Source organism: Ammodytes marinus (genome assembly GCF_949987685.1).
Source record: "Ammodytes marinus genome assembly, chromosome: 18".
NCBI lineage: Eukaryota > Metazoa > Chordata > Actinopteri > Uranoscopiformes > Ammodytidae > Ammodytes > Ammodytes marinus.
Genome location: NC_137222.1, coordinates 1,934,913 through 1,958,168, shown reverse-complemented (window position 1 = coordinate 1,958,168; position 23,256 = coordinate 1,934,913). Strand labels below are relative to the sequence as shown.

Here is a 23,256-nt window from a genome sequence, read left to right as displayed (position 1 = left end):
TGGCATTTTCAAGCTTTATTAGATAGTACAGAGTTGAAATGGGGAGACAGACAGACAGAGAGAGAGAGAGAGAGAGAGGGGGATGACCTGCAGTAAAGGTCCACGGGTCGGATTTGAACCTGCGACCACTGCAACGAAAGATGGAGGCGATATGGTGCGCGCTCTATCCACTACGCCACCGGAGCACCCAGTAAAGAGGGATTTTTATATAATATTTTATATTAAATCTTGCTGTCGCAGCTCAAGACACATTTCTATGCTCTTGCTTTTTATTGAATTCCACCATCTATTAATTTTTCAATATTTTATGGTTGTCATTTCTTTTAAATGTGTTATATGCTTTTAATGTCCTTCATTCATTTATTATTTTTATTAATACAATTTATTTAAAAAAAATATTTAATTTTATTTATTTTTTTATTTTTTTACCCTTTTTTTTTAACTTTTTTATATTTTCTGCATAGTTTTTCATGACATCATCCTATTTTCCCTCATGTGCCTTTCTATCTCTTCCAGATTAACAACATGAAGGTTAAATTCAAAGAGACGTTGGAACGCTGTGATAACTTGGAACGTCGCTTTGGAGAAATGAGCAAAGACAAGACGAGCATGGAGAAAAAGTAGGTGAAAATTTACCAAAGAATAAATAACTAAATGCATGTCTGAGGCCGCCATGTTGCACCGCCATGTTTCTACAGTAGCACAGAAGGGACAAACTTAACAGCCTTACAGGTTTTTATATATATAGGGGCGTCCTGGGGAAATGCACCTGTTGGAAGACCAAGAAGAAGAAGTACTATAGAATAAATAACTAAATACATCATCACGTCATCACTTGATATCGTGGAAAGACTTGAGGCAGTGGTGGATGATGCTATGTCTAGTAACTATAGCTTCTTGTCCTTAAAGGCCACCGTAGCTTCTGTAAATTCTCCCAAAGGGAGGGGTTAGCAAGGGAGTGCTGACCTATACCATATCATCACTTGATGTCGCTTTATATAACACACTGCACCTTTAAACAACAGCTACAACATTAAAACACGTATACAATTTTTCTGTACATATAATATTTGGAAGAATTTCAAGCCATTCTCCTAAAATCTCAACGGTATTTTCCCCAGGAAATTCAGAAAAAAAAATATCCAGACTTTCCAAAAACCATTTGACATGTACGAACAAGAAAAGCACAGGAGAAATCAAAAACAATAGTGAGGTGTCATTAAAATGACTTTGGCATGCTGCATTCTGTCAATCATTGTTAGTAATATTAGATTTTCCTGTTATGACAAGTCCAAAAAACGTGCTTGCTTTTAGAAATGATTTTGAGACTTTTAGACCTTAAGAGTGAGAAAATTTTAGTCTGGTTCTCACTTTGGGACAGGCCTTTAAAGGAGCTGTTTGAGGGTTAACACTAGGTTTTAAGGACAGGCCTTTAAAGGAGCTGTTTGAGGGTTAACACTAGGTTATAGGGTTCAGGTATGAATTAGGTTTATGTTAGGGTTAGTGTAAGGGTTGGGGTTAGGCATTTAGTTTTGATGGATAGGGTAAGAGGCTAGGGAATTATGTCAATGAATGTCCTCACAAGTATAGCCGTAATAACCTCTGTTTGTCTGTCTGTCTGTCTGTGTGTTTTTGTGTCTGTCTGTCTGTCTGTCTGTCTGTCTGTCTGTCTGTCTGTCTGTCTGTCTGTCTGTCTGTCTGTCTGTCTGTCTGTGTGTGTACATGTTAAAGGTGCACTCAGTTGAACACTCGCGTGGTGAAGTTGAGTCAGGAGTTGAAGGAGGAACAGGAAATGAACCGATGTCTACGGGCCAATCAGGTGACACTTCAGGCTCAGGTGGCCGACGAGGAACGCAAAGGGAAAGAGACCGGTGAGTTAATAGGGGAAATATTGCATTGCAATTATTTATTTATTACGGCTCACGGCCATAGCACATGGCATGGAGCACACAATTCAAATTAAATCATTACAAACAAACAACGGTGTACGGCAAGGAAAAAACAAAAACAATAAAAACAAAAACATTACTTAAACAATGGCAGGACATTTCTCAGGAAGGCTCCTGTTTTAACAATAAGACCTGTTTTTTCTGACCTCAAAAGCGAAATCAGTTTAATCCTAGATGGTAAATAAACATAATATTTTGGCAATTTAAACAATTACAATTTTGACTCCCAACAATTAGGCCTATACAAATAAGAAGTATCGGGGCGCTCCGGTGGCGTAGTGGATAGAGCTCGTACCATATTGGCTCCGGCCTTCGCTGCAGTGGTCGCGGGTTCAAATCTGACCCGTGGACCTTTACTGCAGGTCATTCCCCCTCTCTCTCTCTCTCTCTCTCTCTCTCTCTCTCTCTCTCTCTCTCTGTCTCTCTCTGTCTCTGTCTCTGTCTGTCTCTGATGTTTCTAAAATCAAGGTAGTTATTGTGTTAAATAATCGTAATCTCAAAAGCAATCTATCAAAAATAATCGCAACAATTGAGCAGCCCCTGTCAAAAGTCAACCTGTCAGGTCTTGCAGAAGGCTTGGCCCTTATAAAGTCTGTGACAAAAGGGAACACCTTTTTCCATGACCTCTGGAATCTTTCCTTTTGTCTTTTTCCTCTCCCTTTATCCCAATGCCAAGAAGGTGTGCTGTATTGAACTGTATCTATCTATCTATCTATCTATCTATCTATCTATCTATCTATCTATCTATCTATCTATCTATCTATCTATCTATCTATCTATCTATCTATCTATCTATCTATCTATCTATCTATCTATCTATCTATCTATCTATCTATCTATCTATCTATCTATCTATCTATCTATCTATCTATCTATCTATCTATCTATCTATCTATCTATCTATCTATCTATCTATCTATCTATCTATCTATCTATCTATCTATCTATCTATCTATCTATCTATCTATCTATCTATCTATCTATCTCACAGTATGTGTTTACTATTTAAAGAAGAGGTCTCACTCTGACAGTGTTGTGTGAACTACAGAAAAACACTGGGAGGAAAAATACTCTTGTACAGAGTGTAGCATCTTCCCCTCACAAATGATCTTTGGCTGAGAACTTAAACCTGACCTGCTGTAGAAGGCTGTTTTCCCCTGTTATTAATACACAATCTTTGATATCTCGGGATGGGACGATTTAAGATATTAATTCCAATTGTGAGCAGGCTTGAAACATACGAGGCTAAGGTGGAGATTTCGAACAGTAATCTGTGTGTGTGTGTATTGTGTATTTGTGTGGGTGAACCGATACCGACCCCTTTGTATGAACTCGGCTCGGCCCCTGAAACTGGTGTGTGTGTGTGCGCGACGTCCCAACTTGCCCTTTTTAATGACTCACTCATTAGCCATCTATTAGTCGTTCTAAATACAGACACCTTTCATCCATCTATCCTCCAGGCTAAATAAAGCATTGAGCATATTTTCTTTCGGCATATTTTCCTCTGAGTCACCAACCGCTGCTGACACCAGATATTTGGAGGGAGTCAAAATGTATTTTCTAGTGAAGATTTTGATAGTCAAGGCAAGTTTATTTCTATAGCACAATTCAAACACAAGGCCACTCAAAGTGCTTTACAGGGGCAAGATTAAAATACATAAAACACATTAGAAGACATTTAAAAGCGAATGAAAAGAAGTAAAACATTTAAATAAAATGAAAAGTACAGGTTAAAATGGAAACAGAAAAGTCTTCAGACTCGATTTAAAAGAACTGAGGGTTGCAGCAGACCTCAAGTTTTCTGGGAGTTTGTTCCAGATATTTGGTGCATAAAAACTAAAAGCTGCTTCTCCTCGTTTAGTCCTAACTCTAGGGACTGTAAGTAAACCTGTCCCAGACGACCTAAGGGCTCTGGACGGTTCATAACGTATCAGCAGATCAGTAATGTATTTTGGCGCTAAACCATTTAGTGCTTTATAAACCAACATCAGTATTTTGAAATCAATTCTTTGAGTGACAGGAAGCCAGTGTAAAGACCTCAGAACTGGGGTAATGTTTAATGCAAATATGCTAATATTTCTGAAACAGTCAAATTTTTCCTCTGATGATCGTTCATTTCATGTAACAGCCAACGAGACCATCAGTGCAAAGAATGATATTTTTTTTATTTTTTTTTTATTTTTAATTATCAAGCTTATTAGACAGTACAGAGTTTAAATGAGGAGACAGAGAGAGAGAGAGAGAGAGGGGGGGGGGAGGGTGACCTGCAGTAAAGGTCCACGGGTCGGATTCGAACCCACGACCACTGCAACGAGGCCAGAGCCAATATGGTACGCGCTCTATCCACTACGACACTGGAGCGCCCAAGAATGCTATTTTTATATCGTTTTTTTTAATGCCTTTGTCATGGGTATACGCTCACCCAGGAACAGCTGGCGTAGTAAAAACACTACAGCTTTTGTCCAAAGGGGGCGCAAGAATGAATGCAAGCTGAAAGTTCCTTGGAGAACCTTTTAAAAAAAACTTTTCAGAGGTACTCTCTACACCACTGTGAAAAGGTCATGTGTCCGATGCTAGAGTTGCTATTTTAGTCACATAGCATTTCCTTATTGACATAGTAATGTATTTGCATTATGACATTGTTTTACACAATGGTTTTATGGTAATATGTGCAAAGCGTAAACAAATGTGCAGCCACACAGCGCACAGCTCGGGTGAAAACAGGAACAGTAGAAACTATAGAAGAAAACATTTAAGAAATTACATTTAAGAAGAATATGGCTTTTATTACACCTATTATACATCTTTATCAAACAAATAAAGTCATGTTTATTAAAGGTGCACTGTGTAACTTTTTCATTGTGTCTGAGAAGTGAACATTTTCTCAGGTATATTCTCATAACTGAATGAACAAACTTTCCTCACAGGAAAATGTGATCCCTGGAACACTGTTTGAAGTTAGAAAGCTTCCTGAAAAGTTACTGTTTCACTGTCTGTTGTTGTTTACAGCAGCAGGGCCCACAGTTTGGTTTACAAACGTATTCTAGTCTTAACGTTTGGTTCTAGGTTCCTCAAAATAATATTTTTTATGATAGAATTATTCAACTATCAATTATCTATGAATTACATCTAGAGTAAATATGTTTAATAAACTAACTGCAGGCTCTGTGAATGTAAACAAATCCCCTCCTATGAAACTCTATATTGCACCTTAAAGGTGCTCCGAGGAACATTCAGGTTTTGTTCATCCTTGCGCCCCCTTTGGACAATAGCAGTAGTGTTTTTACTACGCAAATGTTATTCCTGGGTGAGCATATACCCATGACAAAAGCATTAAGAAAAACTATATAAAAACAGCATTCTTTGCACTGACGGTCTCGTTTGCTGTTACATGTAATTCATGATCAACAGAGGAAAAATTAGACTTTTTCAGAAATATTTTAAAGTTACTCATTGCTACTTTAAATAAGATAAATAGCAAATGCTGCCCATACTGATACTTGATCCATAGGAAGGTTGAGTCTCTAGTTTCAGTGCATTGAAATGTAAATGTCTTAAAGCTTAAAGGTTTCGATGGAGATATGGGCTCGTCAGTTTAGACTAACCCGTATTTTCCCTCCAGCTCTGAGCGTTGAGCCTGAGGATGTTTAAACAAATGTTCCCCCCACCACGTGCATGGGCTCTCTGTTTATATGGAACACACTCACACTCACACTCACACACACACACACACACACACACACACACACACACACACACACACACACACACACACACACACACACACACACACACACACACACACACACACACACACACACACACACACACACACACACACACACACACACACACACACACACACACACTCACACACACACACTGCCTTTTCCCACTGTAAAAATGAAAACGTTTCTGGAAAATCTTCTAAAATAGATTTTTAGAGGTCTTAAAACTCTTACCTTTTAAGTTACAGCCTACGTTTTAGCCAACTAAACAACTTGCCATTTATATGTTATATGGTAAGTATAAAAATCAGTCAGACTGTTGATTCGAACCTTAAACAGTGTTAAAACCGTCTGGAAAGCTTTCTGAACAAAAAATAAGTTGGCTCACCTTTTTTCTGTTTGGAATTCTTTGTCTGTAGAACTCAAATCTTTAAACCTGCAGTGTGTAGAATTTGGGGTTTTATTTCCTAGCAGATTTTGTTGAAAGTAATTATAATATCCATAAGTACATTTAATTTAGTGCATAATAGCTGAACATTTTTTTTTTTTATTATATTTTTTCCCTTAGAAAGGGTCTCATATATGTCCATATTTCTGCATATCTTGGACCAAGGCCTAGTGCCGCCATCTTGAAAGTGTCATTGTTGGAATGTCATCAGGTGCATTGTTTAAAATTTAGAATTGTTCTTGTCCTTGAAGGCCACTGTAGCTTCTGTTATTATTCGAAAGGGGTGGAGTTACCCTGGGAGCGTTGCATTCTAGAACTTTCTAGAACTTTCTTGATGATGTCATATTACACACTGCACCTTTAAGCTACATAACATATTAATGATAAGTTATCTCAACAGTAGATAATGAGTTGGCTCTAATATAGACGGCTTTCCTTCAAATTTCAAAGTATTAGTTTTAGCCACAAAACTCAAAAATCTAGTTGCAGACAGTTGCTTTGAAATTTTGAGTATTCCTAATATTTACATTTAGTGTGTGTGTGTGTGTGTGTGTGTGTGTGTGTGTGTGTGTGTGTGTGTGTGTGTGTGTGTGTGTGTGTGTGTGTGTGTGTGTGTGTGTGTGTGTGTGTGTGTGTGTGTGTGTGTGTGTGTGTGTGTGTGTGTGTGTGTGTGTGTGTGTGTGTGTGTGTGTGTGTGTGTGTGTGTGTGTGTGTGTGTGTGTGTGTGTTGATGCCACTACATCTGCTTGTCTGTTTAATCTATTATTGACCACACGTTTCCTGTTCTTATAATGAACATGAGTGTGTGTTATCTGATTCTGTGGGTTGGTTCTTGTAAGTGACTGTAGTCTGAGTTTATTCTAGTCAAGTTCCGGTTAAACTTACGACTCACTTGTTTATTAGTGACTCAAGCTAACACGACACACAACACTGGGGTAGATCAATCTGTTTAGTATTTATTTATTAAAGGTGCAGTGTGTAATATGACATCATCAAGAAAGTTCTACAAAGTTCTAGAATGCAACACTCCCTGGGTAACCCCAACCCTTTCGAATAATAACAGAAACTACAGTGGCCTTCAAGGACAATAACAATTCTAAATTTTAAACAATGCACCTGATGACATTCCAACTATGCCACTTTCAAGATGGCGGCACTAGGCCTTGGTCCAAGATTTGCAGAAATATGGACATATATGAGACCCTTTCTAAGGGGAAAAAAAATAATATTCAAAAAAAAATTTCAGCTATTATGCACTAAATTAAATGTACTTATGGATATTATAATTACTTTCTACAAAATCTGCTAGGAAATAAAACCCAAAATTCTACACACTGCAGCTTTAATAGTGTATAGTATTAGTGTCCGTTTGTAATTCAATGCACTGTAAAGATAATGTTGAGAAAAGTGATTTTTCCATAAGACAATTAAACATTTACTCCGCCACAATTAAAGGACATTTCTCGGTTTGCTGCAGCAATAGACACATATTATTATTATTATTATTATTATTATTATTATTTTTTTTGTGGTTTTATAGTTTTATACACATGGACAAAAAAAACAGAATAAGTAAACGCATACAATACATACACAACACTCTCCCTTCCCCCCTCCCCCCTTCCCCCTCTCCCCTCCCTCAACATATTATTTTTACTCAAGTAAATTTGTTTTATAAATATGTGTGCTATGTATATTTTTATTTTTTATTTATTTTGTTTGATGTATTTAAATTTTTTTGTATTCACTATTATTTATTTTTCCTTTTGTTAAAAAATCGAAAACTGATCAACAAATTATTCAAATTTAACTATTTTGTTTAGTTTTTGTTTTAAGATGTTTTTTTTGGCATTTTTATGCTTTATTGATAGTGTAGAGACAGAGTTGAAATGGGGCAGAGAGGGGAGTGACATGCAGAGAACGACCGCGGGCTGGAATCGAACCCGGGTCCGCTGCTGGCCGAGGCCGATGGGGGGGGGGGGGGACGCCCTACCAACTGAGCTAAGGGCGCCCCAAATTTAACAATTTTTTTATTGTGTTTTATCCCCCTTTTACAGGCGAGCGTAAGGACGGTGCTATAGTGGAACTCCAGGAGCAGTTGAGAGACGTGATGTTTTACCTGGAGACTCAGCAGCAGATAGAACATCTCCCTCCAGAGGCGCGCAGTGAGATACAAGAGGGACAGATCAACATCGCGGCCGGGCCAGAAGACCCAAACGCAGCCGCACAGGCCCACGGCAGAGGCAGGAGGGGCAGGGGACGCAAGAGGAAGTGAAAACAGCCCTCTGGAAGTTTGGTCGAAAAGTTGAAAGTGTCGATATTTACCTGCACAATTTGAAGCGATAGTGCGTAACTACTATTTTTTTTTATATAAATTAAATTTGAGTCTGTTGCATTCTAGCCGCGGCTGCAGAGGCCGGGGGAGGGGCAAGAGAAAGTGAAAACAGCCCTCAAAGAGTTGAAAGTGTTGGTGATATTTACCTGCTCAATTTAAAGCGATAGTGCGTAAAAAAAATTGTAAACTAAATTTGATGAAGTTGATTAAGCCCTTCGGACCCTAACACAGCCTCACAGGCCCAAGGCAGGGGCAGGAGAGGCAGGGGACGCAAGAGGAAATGAATCTGGTTTTAATACACGGCCTAGGCTCTGTAAAACTGGTGTGTTGCTAGCTACAGCGGGGCCCCTTTTGTTGACATATTCACTGATTTTGACAAAGCGCAGACTCCACCTTTTTTAAAGTTTGGTTCCCCCAAGAGAAAAGCGCTCGAAGGGGAAAATGAAGATGATCAAAGAGTTGAAAGTGTTAGTGATATTTTTCCTGCACAATTTAAAGCTATAGTGCGTAACTTTTTTTGGGAAATTATTAAATTTGAATCTGTTGCATTCAAGCTACCATCCAAACGGGTTGAGAGTTGATTAAGCCTATCAGCTCTGTAAAAATCTCTCTATTTCTCAGTATGGCAGCGTTTACAAACTGGCGCAAGAGCTCAGAAAAATCCCAAGAAGAGCCCAAGAAATGTTTCAGTTGTTGATTCTACAACTAAGAAAAAACCTGGACGTATATGGCAGAAGGTATAAAATCCATGCCACGATCACTGAAGGCTTTACCTCATGTAGATGCACAGACAGTGTTGTTGTAATTACTCAGAATTCCTCATAGGGGTTGACAGAAGTCACGCACTATAGCTTTAACGCAGCTTCCACAAGAGATGTGGATCGCTCTGTCATTTAAGACACAGCTGCCTTTTGTGGTTTCCAAATATTTTCATCCGCGTGATGCAAATGTACACGATGCTATTTCCAAATGTTTTGATCATAAATGGTGTTTTATATGATCAAAATCGATCTTCATTTATGTGCCCAGTTTATTACCCTGTTAAAGTTCTTCTTACCAACATTTGTTTAAGATTTACTTAATTATTATTTTGAGTTAAAAATGACCCTTTTTTTATTTTATTTACATGTGTGTGTGTGTGTGTGTGTGAGGCTATGAGAAGCTGGAAGGCGAATGTCTTTGTAAAGGAAAATAATGTTTTGTTCTAAATGCTTTCAAGTTATGTTTTTTTTTTGTCTATTTCCTAAGTAAAAAAAAAAAATCTCAAATGAAGTTGGGTTGATTCGTTACTTCTCAATATTTTTCCTCTCTAGAAACATACGGAAGTCGAGAAGGGTCGTGCTTGCAGTTAATTGATAACTTAAAGGTGCTATGAGGAACTTTTAAATATTTCCTAAATAGTCTTAATTTTTCCTCCGATATGATTCATTAAATGTCACAGCAAACGAGACCATCAGTGCAAAGAATGATATTTTTATATAGTTTTTCTTAATGAGGGACCAAAGAGAACAAGTGGAGCGGTTGAGGTATTTGGATTCGAATCTCTATCCCAACTGCCATTTTCTCCCCAAATCCTCCACCCCAGCTTTAACAACATTTTTTCCAGTGCATAGCGTAGTAGCTCGGGGGCGTCTCACTAGTGTGTTACAACCTGGTGATGCCGCAGCAAACTCAACATTGACAGTTTACACTCAGCAGCTTGTTGGAAGTAAACTGTGTGTGTGTGTGTGTGTGTGTGTGTGTGTGTGTGTGTGTGTGTGTGTGTGTGTGTGTGTGTGTGTGTGTGTGTGTGTGTGTGTGTGTGTGTGTGTGTGTGTGTGTGTGTGTGTGTGTGTGTGTGTGTGTGTGTGTGTGTGTGTGTGTGTGTGTGTGTGTGTGTGTGTGTGTGTGTGTGTGTGTGTGCGTGTGGCTTGTTAAATGTAAACTGTTTACAGACCCTTCTTAAAGCTACACACACGTCCTGTAGCTTCCTGTTTCACACTCAAGCTTTTGCCGTGTCACGCGCAAGATGTGGTCAGAAGTTAAGATGATAATGAATGTGAGTTCCTGCACGCAAACTTCTCTTCAGTCTAGTTAAAGGTGCTACGAGGACCTTTGAAATATTTCTTTAAGATTATTTTTTGGCATTTTCAAGCTTTATTTTTTTATAGTACAGAGTTGAAATGGGGAGACAGAGAGAGAGAGAGAGAGAGAGAGAGAGGAGGGGGATGACCTGTAGTAAAGGTACACGGGTCGGTTTCTTTTTTCTATTCTACATACTACACCCGGCGATAAAAAGAATCTAGTTAGGATGCAGTAGGCATACTATTGGGACATACTTTACTCTCTTATTTCATCATAACATTGCGCCTTGATCTTGCCTCTTGCTTTTATATCTGTCGCATCCCCGTTTGTTTTCATATGGAGGCTTCGACGATGTGACGTCACTTCACGTGCGCACCGGATTGTGGGTCAGAATCGCCCCAAATAGGATGCAGTTTTCAACACTAACAATCTTGGCCGGATGAAGTAGGACATCCGGGTACTTCTAACCATCCTAAATCTGGCCACAAGAATCGGTACATCCTAAATCTTTTTTCTACCATACTATATAGTAGAAAGTATGCGATTCGGAACGCAGGGTAAGAAAAACACCCAAAACAAGCCCATTCGTAGCACATGCTCCCTTAATGAGTAAGTGTTACCCACATTTATAGTTTTTAGAAGTACATTTTTTCTAGAACATTTTGGCACATATACACTGTTGTTAATTCGAGCGACACCCAAAATACAATTTCTGCCCTTAACTTTAACTTTAGATGTTAGATTAGATGTACATGGTTAAAGGCCTACTTCACCGGTTTGAATATGAAGGTGTATTGAATTCTGAGATCCTATGTAGTATAAATGTGCGAAAAAAATTGAAATCGGTTCATCCTAGCCTGAGAAAAGGCAGAAAGAGTGTTTTTTTAACCCTATATTTCTCTTTCTCGTGACATCACAGAAAGAGAAATATAGGGTTAAAAAAAAACTTTCTTTGTAAATATTACTGTGATGTCTTTTACTGTGACATCACAGTAATATTTACAAAGTACTTTTTTTTTAACAGACAGACAGACAGACAGACAGACAGATGTATTTGTTCAAAAAAGCCACTGTGGTGTAAGGTTTCAGAAAAAACAAAACCTCAACACCCACAGAGGCAGAGACTGAAGAGAGAGAAAAAAGTAGAATAGAAAAAGGTGGAGCCAACAGCAGTAGAGGGGTGAGGACACAGTTAGGAGTTAAGATAGACAGATAGCAGGCTCTTCCTGAGTTGAGCTCTCTCTCTCTCTCTCTCTCTCTCTCTCTCTCTCTCTCTCTCTTCTCTCTCTCTCTCTCTCTCTCTCTCTCTCTCTCTCTCTCTCTCTCTCTCTCTCTCTCTCTCTCTCTCTCTCTGTGTGTGTCAGTGTGTGTGTGTGTTAGTGGGAGCTGGTCTCTGCTTCATACTCAACCAAACACACCAATGGACTAAGCGTGCACTGTCTTTTTGGGAACATTTGAAGCACACTGAAGGTAAGAAAACCTGTTTTTTTTGTTTTACTTAGCTATTGGGTTTCAGTGGACTAGTTTTCTTTGCACACAAAGCCTGAAGGCATTAAGCGCTTTCAGGCTTTGTGTGTGTAACTGTGTGAAACGCCTCTTCAAAAAGGAGTTCAAAAAATAAGCAATACAAGGTGTACTTTACTTGAAATAAGTAAAAGACCAAAATCTACAAGTGACACTTCACATGGTAAGATCTCTTGAAATGAGATGCAATATTTGAGCCTTTTCAAGATAGAAGAGAGCTTGAAATAGGGTGTGTGTGTGTGTGTGTGCGCGTGTGTGTGTGCGTGTGTGTGTGTGTGTGTGTGTGTGCGGGTTTCTACAGTGCAAAAAACTGAGACAACCCCTTTTTTTCCAAATTGCATACTTTTTCTTTTTATATATGATACATACTCAAGCATGCTGAGTAGGCTACACTGCAGAATGCAATAGGGTGCAAGCAGGACATTCAATACGTTGGGCTATCTACTGTACATGCATGTTTTGGGACTTAAATCCTTTTCTAGCAAACTTAATAGTGTTGAAGAATGAGTGTTTGAACGCATGGAGAGTTCACTGAGGAAATAGGTCATGTTAAAAGGGTCAGTAAAAACCTGTTTAACATCCATCAAAGTGCCGGGGAATGGCTGGTATGCAGACGGCCCTTTCACGTACCTGCATGTGAAAAAGGAACAGATAAGGTAGTGTGTGTGTGTGTGTGTGTGTGTGTGTGTGTGTGTGTGTGTGTGTGTGTGTGTGTGTGTGTGTGTGTGTGTGTGTGTGTGTGTGTGTGTGTGTGTGTGTGTGTGTGTGTGTGTGTGTGTGTGTGTGTGTGTGTGTGTGTGTGTGTAAGAGGGAGAGAGACAGAGTGTGTGTGTGTGTGTGTGTGTTAGTGTTCCTGAGGTTGTGAGTGTGTGTGTGTGTGTGTGTCTCTTTCTGTGTGTGTGTGTGTGTGTGTGTGTGTGTGTGTGTGTGTGTGTGTGTGTGTGTGTGTGTGTGTGTGAGAGAGGGAGAGAGGGAGAGTGTGTGTCTGTGTGCGTGTGTGAGCATGCGTGTGTGTGTGTGTGTGTGTTTGTGTCTCTTTCTGAGTGTGTGTGTTTGTGAAAGAGGGAGAGAGACAGAGTGAGTGTGTGTGTTTGTGTCTCTTTCTGTGTGTGTGTGTGTGTGTGTGTGTGTGTGTGTCTGTGTGCGTGTGTGAGCATGCGTGTGTGTGTGTGTGTGTGTCCATCACCGCTCCTACACTCTCTCCATGTGTGTTTAGCTTTTGGCTTTTGCTTGAATTCTTTCGTGTTGAAGTAAAACTTTCCCAGAAATGCTTTCTCTGCACCGCCAAAACTAATATCCGACTCTCACTCTCTTTCTCTCTCTCTCTCTCACACACACACACACACACACACACACACACACGCTCACACACACACACACATAAACGCCCCCAGGCACTCTCTCACTCACACACACACACACCCAGGCACACACACACACACACACACACACACACACACACACACACACACACACACACACACACACACACACACACACACACACACACACACACACACAGTACATATAAGACAATGTGTTCATTCATTATATAACGGGGAAATAAAGAAAGATTATCACCCAGAAATTCTATCAATTATCAACTAAATTTCATCCTCCTGGGTGTAACTGATATACAGTTCCTCCTTTTCTGTGTGTGTGTGTGTGTGTGTGTGTGTGTGTGTGTGTGTGTGTGTGTGTGTGTGTGTGTGTGTGTGTGTGTGTGTGTGTGTGTGTGTGTGTGTGTGTGTGTGTGTGTGTGTGTGTGTGTGTGTGTGTGTGTGTGTGTGTGTGTGTGTGTGTGTGTGTGTGAGAGAGAGAGAGAGAGAGAGAGAGTGCCTGGGTGCGTGTGTGTGAGTGAGAGAGTGCCTGGGGGCGTATATCTGTGTGTGTGTGAGCGTGTGTGTGTGTGTGTGTGTGTGAGCGTATGTGTGTGTGTGTGTGTGTGCTAAGAAAAACCCCAAACTTCTCTAAAACGCCAAGATGATGTTGCAAGAAGCCATTTTTATTCTGTGGCCTATATGAAGTCCGATTGCACACTATTGAATATTTCTACCGACATACCTTCACTAATCAAGTTTATTTTTAAGATTAAGTCTCGTCACTTATAACACTTCAACTAACGTAGAGTACTTGAAGCTGGAGTCAGTGATTCGGGAGAATGCTTGTTGTCAATTTTTTTTTTAATCAAAATCAGTGAATATGGGGGAGGAAGGGGCGCCCTTAGCTCAGTTGGTAGGGCGTCCCCCCATAGGCCTCGGCCAGCAGCGGACCCGGGTTTGATTCCAGCCCGCGGTCGTTCTCTGCATGTCACTCCCCTCTCTGCCCCATTTCAACTCGGTCTCTACACTGTCAATAAAGCATAAAAAAAAAATGCCAAAAAAATATCTTAAAAAAAAAAATAATAATAATAATAATAATCAGTGAATATCTCCTCATGATCCGCTACCTGTCCGTACTGTGTGTGTGCGGAAAGAAAACCCAGTGTTAATACACTACACTACATACTAAAGTACAGAAGAGTTTTAGGGCCACAGAAAAGAAAACAAAATCAGATGAGGAAGTTTTTTTTTCATTATGTCAAGAAATGTCAAGAATAAAGATGAATACTCCAAAATGCTATTGGAGTTAGTGGGGCATTAATGTATTTTCAGCATACTACAATTGACCTGCATGTATTGGGACATGCTAAATCTTTTTCTGGCATACTAGATAGTAGGGAAGTATGGATATTGGAACGCAGGAATATAGCGTGTATGGTGCATGCAAATAAAAAGCTCACACAGGCCAGAGAATGTTCCTGGGTGGATCGCACTTCCCTATTTCTGCTGCCAGCATATTTCCAAAGTATATTTCACACGATTTGAATAATGTTTTTTTTTAAAGGGAAACAATGTGTGTGTGTGTGTGTGTGTGTGTGTGTGTGTGTGTGTGTGTGTGTGTGTGTGTGTGTGTGTGTGTGTGTGTGTGTGTGTGTGTGTGTGTGTGTGTGTGTGTGTGTGTGTGTGTGTGTGTGTGTGTGTGTGTGTGTGTGTGTGCTTGGAAAACTGTGTTGTGTCCATGTGAATTTGCAATACCTGATTAAAAAAAAAAAAAAACTTTTTACATAAAAACAGATAGAACATAAATGACCTATGCTAGAGATTTTAATCCAAATACCTCAACCATATACCTCCACTTGTTCTCTTTGGTCCCTCCCCTATGGTCCCTCCCTGACACGCTCTACACCAACAAAGTCGTGCCAAAGTGAATGGATAGTCCCAACAGCCAATAAGAACAGAGAATCGGAGCCTCGCTCTGATTGGTCAAAGTGTACATCTCATGTTAACTTTGACCAATCCGAAATCATATACCCCAGCTTTAAACCAGCGAGCTAGCCATAGATAGTATATAAAAGAGATAGCACACACTACAGTAAAGATGCTATCATGAGGAATGTGCAGTGACTTGCGATCTTTAAATAGATCTTATCACTTCACTTGTTTCGTAACCAAATTCGGGTTGGGCTTCAGTTGTTGTAGTGTATGCAGCCATCGTCACATTACCGTCACAGCTGAATGTAGGTCACAGCCTGTCTACATTACAAGCTATTCTCTCCCTGTTGTTCACTGGTAAAAAATATAATGTAAAAAATTAAGAAAACTAAACATGTCAAGGCTACTGTCTGCACTTTATTTTTGAGTTTTGAGGCTTTTAAGTCTGAATAACAACTGCCTACATTTGAGGCCAACTTATTATTATTTTTAATTTTTTTAAATATATTTTTTGTGGCATTTTTATGCTTTATTGATAGTGTAGAGACAGAGTTGAAATGGGGCAGAGAGGGGAGTGACATGCAGAGGACGACCGCGGGCGGGAATTGAACCCGGGTCTGCTGCTGGGCCCGGCCCGGGGGGGGACGTCCTACCAACTGAGCTAAGGGCTAATTATTATTTTTGCTGAGATAACTTCTCATTCATATGTGATGAAAGTGTATCGTTCATTATGTATAAAAGTAACAGCTGTGCCCAAGTAAACAGTGTTAAAACTGTCTCAACAACTTTGGCACAACTTTTATTTTTATTTATTTTTAATTCTTAGTATGAAGAACTCAAATGTAGACAGTTTTCCTTACAACTTTAGAGGTAGAGCCTCAAAACTAAAAAAATCTAGTGCAGTACAGTGACGTTGACATTTTTGGAACTTTTTAATTTGTACAGTGTGTGTGTGTGTGTGTGTGTGTGTGTGTGTGTGTGTGTGTGTGTGTGTGTGTGTGTGTGTGTGTGTGTTTTCTTGTCACTGTTATTTCAGCCACAGTCTCAGTTTCACCTTCCCGTCACACATGAGGAAATAGTCAAGTGATATATTGCAACTATATTTCACACACACACACACACACACACACACACACACACACACACACACACACACACACACACACACACACACACACACACACACACACACACACACACACACACACACACTCTCTCTACTTCTCTCTTCCTTCTTCCTTAACTTTCTCAGTAATCACTTAAACAGACATCCTGTAAATGCACGGAGCCTTAACCCTCTGAATATGACACACATATACAAAGAGCTTCCCCTTTTCAAAAGAAGTGTAAGTTGATAGCATGACTAAGCAGCAGGTTTAGTAATGAGAACAATGTCCTTAGAAACCTGTTAAAGGAATACTTCACCCATACGGAACCAGCGTTCTATCATTAGAAAATAACTATTATAATAAAATGAATGAGGTTTTTCTTCCCTCAGTCTTCCCTCAGTCTTCCCTTGGCCCAGCCAGCTGTCCTGTTAATCCTAACCCTTACTGTGATGTCACAAGAAGGAAACTGTAGGGTTAGACAGTAAGACCATTTTCTCAGGCTAAGATGATCCGATTTCATTTTTGTTTGCACATTTATACTAAATAGGATCTCCGAGTTCAATACACCTTCATATTCCAACCGGTGAAGTCGGCCTTTGAGTATATACGCCATGTCGGTTGTTTGTTTATTTTGTCTTTTGTTTTTGTGTAAATTTTTTCAGTTCTAAAAAAAAAAAATCCTAAAATAAAGTATTTAAAAAAAAAACATTTGTTACGCACTATAGCTTTAAACCTGCAGTGTGTAGAATTTTGGGTTTTATTTCCTAGCAGATTTTGTAGAAAGTAATTATAATATCCATAAGTACATTTAATTTAGTGCATAATAGCTGAGAAAAAAAATTGTAATTATTTTTTTTCCCCTTAGAAAGGGTCTCATATTTGTCCATATTACTGCATATCTTGGACCAAGGCCTAGTGCAGCCATCTTGAAAGTGTCATAATTGGAATGTCATCAGGTGCATTGTTTAAAATTTTGAATTGTTCTTGTCCTTGAAGGCCACTGTAGCTTCTGTTATTATTCTAAAGGGTTGGGGTTACCCAGGGAGCGTTGCATTCTAGAATTTTGTAGAACTTTTTATTGATGATGTCATATTACACACTGCACCTTTAAATTCCTGCTTTTTTTACTGACATTTAATAAAAAAAATCTTTGAAAGAAATTCCTGCTTTGTTTCCCGCCTTTGCAGATGAGTGACTTAGAAAGCAGCAGCAGCATGTCCGCCTCTCAGACGGACGGAGAGATGGATGAAGACACAAACGAAGAGACAAACGGAGAGACGAACGGAGAGACGAATGGAGAGAATAAAGAAGAAGAGAATCACAGAGAGAGTCCGGCCCCCAGTCTCTCAAGCTTCTCTTCATCGCTACGCGCCGTCATCCGCATCAAACACAAATACATGGTAACGAGTAGTGCTGCGTTCGATTGGGGTTTGTGCATCTGTTGTAGGCCTATATTTTATTGAGTATTAGCTATATCCTCGCGCCTGTTTGCTGGTCTCGTTAGATCTGCTGTTAGATGTCATTTATGATCATCAGAGGAAAAATTACACTGTTTGAGAAATATTTAAAAGTTCCTTGTGGCACCTTTTATCTTTTTATGTTATGTTTGTGAAGTTGTGTAGGCCTATCTATATGTGATCGCAATTAACTTAACTAAATAAAATATTCATTCCTTCACCAGGCCATGAATTTTTTCTGTAATTCAATTTAAAAACGTGAAAGTTCCATATATTCTAGATTCATTAGATACAAAGTGATATATATTTGCTGCGGTCAGACTGTACAATCAGAACTGCTGACCCTGTACATGTCATTCACCTGTATATACTGTAATCATGTGCAATACTGTAACTTAAGAACGTGCAATAATGGTGCTACATGTGTCACTGTCACTTTATTATTTATTCTGCCCATATCCTGCTAACTCACATAGTTATAGTTTATATTTATACAAAGTTTAAAGCTAAAACATAAGCTTATACAAAGTTTAAAGCTAAATAAGCATTTACAGCTATTGCTGTGCCCTCTGTGTGCTCTTTACTCCTGTGTGCTCTTATTCCTGCTCTAATGTGTGATGCAACACTGAAATTTCCCCACTGTGGGACGAATAAAGGATATCTTATCTTATCTTATCTATATTTCAGGATTTTTTTTCTGTGAAACTTTCACTTTTTGAATTAAATTACAGAAAAAAAATTTGCTTTTCCATTATACTCCAATTACATGAGATGCACCTGTATGTTATGGTGTGTATATATCTAGTCAATGTGATCGCAAATAAACAAAACAAGGCCTAAATAACATTTCAATTCATTCCTTCCCCAGGCCATGAAGAAGAGGAAGCAGGAGTTGGCTTTGGGTTTTGGGGGAAGCCTGACCGGCGCCCCGACACGGACAAGCCCAACGATCTTCACCTTCGACGGGCTGACCCCCTCTGGCCTGCACCCCCTCTCCTCCACTCAGGTAAATACACGACTAAATACAACTCTATGAGGCCTTTAAAGGTACAGTCCCTGCGTTCCGAATCTCATACTCTTTCTTTTTTCTATTCTACAAACTACATCCGACTATAAAAAGAATCTAGCTAGGATGCAGTAGTAGGCATACACTTGGGACATACTTTTACTCTTTTATTTCATCATAACATTGCGCCTTGATCTTGCCTCTTGCTCTTATATCCGTCGCATCCCGGATGAAGTAGGACATCCGGGTACTTCTAACCATCCTAACTCTGGCCACAAGAATCGGGACATCCTACATATTTTTTCTACATACTAAATAGTAGGGAAGTATGGGGATTGGAACGCAGGGAGTGTGTATCAACGGAGTATTGACATCTCTGCACCCGTCCTCCGTTCTGCCCTCCCAGACACCACAGAAGAAGAAGAAACGTCGCAGGAGGCGCGTCATGTTCCCAAACAGCGGAGGGAGACGGGCCCCGCCGAAACCAGCGCCTAGCCGGGCCAAATATGGCCTCTACCTGCTGTGTGCTATACTATTTATACAGGTAAATACTATCTACTGTACTATACTATTTATACAGGTAAATGTACAACTAAACACAAACTGTTAAAGGCATTTTCATGTGCTGTAAGAAAGTGTATTTTTTTTCTTGGGTGGAATTTTTTTTTTATTATTATGTATTGAAGGTGTAGGTGCAGAAGAATTAAAGGTAGAGTCAGTGATTCTGGAGAATGCTTTTTGTCAAATACTGCCTTTTTCCTGCTGTTTTGCTGTACTATTTATACAGGTAAATATACAACTAAACACAACTTTGAGAGGCCTTTTAAATGCCATTATAATAAAACAGATTATGGAATATTTTTTATTATCGCTGACTCCACCTTTAAAAGGTACAGTATCGTCTGAGTATTGATGTTATAATTAAAAAAACTTTCTAAAGACCTTGAGGCTATTTTCCTGAAATTGACAAACTTTCTATGTTATGTTATCTAAAACCCGTGGGAATCTTCAGTGAGGGTGAGATATTTTTTGGCTCTAGACTCGTGTGTGATTCAGACACAAGCTCAGTCATGTCAGCGTTCACAGACTGGAGATGTAGTAAATGCATGTCATTATGTGGGTCACCCATGATTCATTGCTAACCAGGAGAATTTGTCAAAATACTGTACCTACCTCCGACCGGGCCCCTTAGTGAGTTATAGCCATAACTGTCTATATCTCAAAAACTAGAAGGAGTTCAATCAAGTGTTGGGTATGAATGAATGCAAGACAGCTTCAACATTAACAATATGGGATTTGATCCGGTGTAAATCGGTTATTTCGCACGTCAAATAAATGTTAAACTTGTTTTGGTGAGGTTTTTTTTCTGGTTGTTTTTAAAAGAAAATCAAAAAATGTCCAGCTTGCGTTGCTCCACAATTAAAACTTGTTGAGATAGATAGATAGATAGATAGATAGATAGATAGATAGATAGATAGATAGATAGATAGATAGATAGATAGATAGATAGATAGATAGATAGATAGATAGATAGATAGATAGATAGATAGATAGATAGATAGATAGATAGATAGATAGATAGATAGATAGATAGATAGATAGATAGATAGATAGATAGATAGATAGATAGATAGATGGATAGATAGATAGACAGACACGTGTCCCGCACCATAACACACAAAGTTTGTTTTGCAGCTTCAAACATCAACAAGTCTTATTTCCTGTTGTAGTTTGGTTCTTACGTCAACAGCTTTTAGAGATAAACTTGGACAGGAGCCGTTTCACTTGTTTAAACTTTGTAGTGAAGCTCAAAGGAATGATCCAGAGATGAGACGCGGTAGACCACGAGGTGAAACACGCAGAACAAGCCTCAGGGAAATGAAAAGATAACAGTCTGAAATGCCTGACTCATAGATTTTTTTTCAATAAAATATAATGAATGAGGTTTTTCTTCCCTCAGTCTTCCCTTGGCCCAGCTGTCCTGTTAATCCTAACCCTACATTTTACCATGTGTGATGTAATACATGGGAAAATGTAGGGTTAGACAGTGAGACCATAAAACACTCTTTCTGCCTTTTCTCAGGCTAGGATGAACCGATTTCTAAAATGTTTTGCACATTTATACTACACAGGATCTCAGAGTTCAATGCACCTTCATATTCCCACCGGTGAAGTAGGTCTTTAACATCCATCCCTTGTTTCTTCCCAGATTTACAACGCCATAGAGAACCTTGACGATCACGTTCTGCGCTACGATCTCGAGGGATTGGAGAAGTCGCTGCGTAGAGAAGTGTTTGGTCAACAGGGGGCAGTCGAGGGTCTGATGGCCAACCTGAAGGATTACCTATCAACATACGTCCATAACAAACCACTGGTGGTCTCCATACACGGGCCGAGCGGAGTCGGAAAAAGCCATTTGGGGCGCCTGCTAGCTGGGCATTTCCGCTCGGTCGTGGGGGATACTCTGGTGCTTCAATACTACGTTTTACACCACTGCCCCCAAGAGGCCAACGCTGTGAACTGCGCCAAAAACCTTTCCGCTATCATATCGGAGATGGTCGAAAGGGCCGAAGAAGAGGAAAAAATCCCGCTTTTTATTTTCGACGAAGCGGAGCACATGCACAGGGAGATTTTGGACGCGTTGCTGCAACTGGCGACGTCCAAAAAACAGTCCAACGAATATCTCAACGCGATTTATTTGTTCTTGAGCAATCTGGGTCACGCGCAAATCACCAAACACATGCTCCACAACTCCTCGAGCATTTCGTCTTCGGCGGGGCGACACAACAACCTGGTCAAAGAGCTCACGCCGATTTTACGCAACACTCTGGAGAAACTGCACCGCTTGTGGACGCGGGCGGAACTGCTACCGTTAGGGCTTCTGGAGAAAAGTCACGTGATGGATTGTTTCTTGGACGAAATGACCCGAGAGGGATTTTACCCGGACCATACCAATATAGAGCGCCTGGCGGGGGAGATTGAATACTATCCGGAGGAAGGCGGGCATCAATACTCCCAAACGGGCTGTAAACAAGTGGTGGCAAAGGTGAACTTGCTGTGAAAAGGTGCAATGCCGTAATTTTTGATGGGTGCATTTTTTTTTCTGACAGCTCAATAGTTACCGATATGTTTGCAATTGGATTGAAACTAGGTGAAGTTAGTTGGAGACTTTTTACAGAGTCTATCGGCTGACGGGCTTTACGGAGCCAGGTTTTATTTTTCAGTGCACACACAGTTCGAACAGGTAGTGGATTGTGAGGAGATATATTTACAGATTTTGACAAAGTTTATTTTGACAACAAGCGTTCTCCAGAATCACTGACTCCACCTTTTAAAACTAACTTCATTCCCCTGCAATCCAATGGTAAATGTTGTCTTACTATTGAACTCTGAGAATAATGTGATTTAGGAATTATGGGCGGGACCCGGAAGTAAATATTTCAGTTTGGATATATTTCACATTCTTCTAGGAATCATGAAGAAACAAGAGAAGTGTGAGAAGTGAGGTAATCCGGGTTGAGAAACTTGAATGACACAAGTGCAAAGTCAAAAAGCTTTTCGAAAGGAAGTTCACGGACAGAGAAGAGAGGAGAGAGGAGAGAGGAGAGAGGAGAGAGGAGAGAGGAGAGGAAAGGGGATTGGTTGGTCCACAAGAAATAAGAAGCAGGAAAAAAACTTCAATAACTCACAATTTCAGGGCGTTGTTTGTGAAACAACTACTAGACCTTCGTTTTGAGCTGTGGACTAAAATGATCATCATTTCACTGTGAGACTTGGTTGGAGGACGCTGAAGACGTTTTGGATATGTTGTTGGGAAAATGGACGAAATTAGTTTTAGTTTATTTTGTCAGGGAACGTGTACAACAATAACAATTTCACAGAGAAAGTGTGCTTTGTAAAATTTAAAGCAGTTTGCTACTTTCGCTTTGCATTCCCCCGAATCCTGTGCAGAAGTTTGAAAACGCCCTGTCCACATTATAACCCTCTTTGAAAGGGTCAGGCCACACAAATAATGTTTACCTATTAAAAACTATATATGTGAATTGGTTAATAATACTTAGATTAGAATACACTGATTTTTTTTTTTTAAATGCAACATTTCAGTTTTTGCTCCAATTTTTACACTAGTTTGTAAACGCTGCCGTACTGAGAAATACAAAGAGAGTTTTGTGGAGCCTAGCATTAAGATGTTTAATTTTTTTCTATTGACCTGATGATATTTGAATGAGCCATGAATACCTGTATGTTAATGTCTTGTACTCAGTTTATATTTGTAATATGGACGTCTATGTGTAGTAAGTGCCTTGAAATTAAAGACACAATATAAACTTGACTGTGATTTTTTTTTTTTTTTACACTGCACGCTCTAAATAATTTCATCA

General features: G+C 39.6%; 2 protein-coding genes across 2 annotated transcripts in view; both read left to right on the top strand.

Annotated features, from left to right (window-relative positions):
* brap (BRCA1 associated protein) overlaps positions 1-9,605 on the top strand; it is a 19,444-nt gene extending 9,839 nt beyond the window's left edge. The window contains exons 11-13 of the mRNA XM_080046927.1: positions 517-620; positions 1,732-1,871; positions 8,183-9,605. Of these exons, the coding sequence (XP_079903053.1) occupies positions 517-620; positions 1,732-1,871; positions 8,183-8,400 (462 nt within the window). The 3' untranslated portion in view covers positions 8,401-9,605. The remainder of the gene's footprint in view (positions 1-516; positions 621-1,731; positions 1,872-8,182) is intronic.
* Positions 9,606-11,847: 2,242 nt separating this feature from the next.
* tor4aa (torsin family 4, member Aa) lies at positions 11,848-23,207 on the top strand. Its single transcript, XM_080046287.1, has 5 exons — positions 11,848-11,994; positions 17,599-17,811; positions 18,737-18,874; positions 19,281-19,418; positions 21,084-23,207. The coding sequence occupies exons 2-5, from the start codon at positions 17,599-17,601 to the stop codon at positions 21,933-21,935; spliced, it is 1,341 nt and encodes a 446-aa protein (XP_079902413.1). The 5' UTR covers positions 11,848-11,994; the 3' UTR covers positions 21,936-23,207.
* The last annotated feature ends 49 nt before the right edge of the window (positions 23,208-23,256 follow it).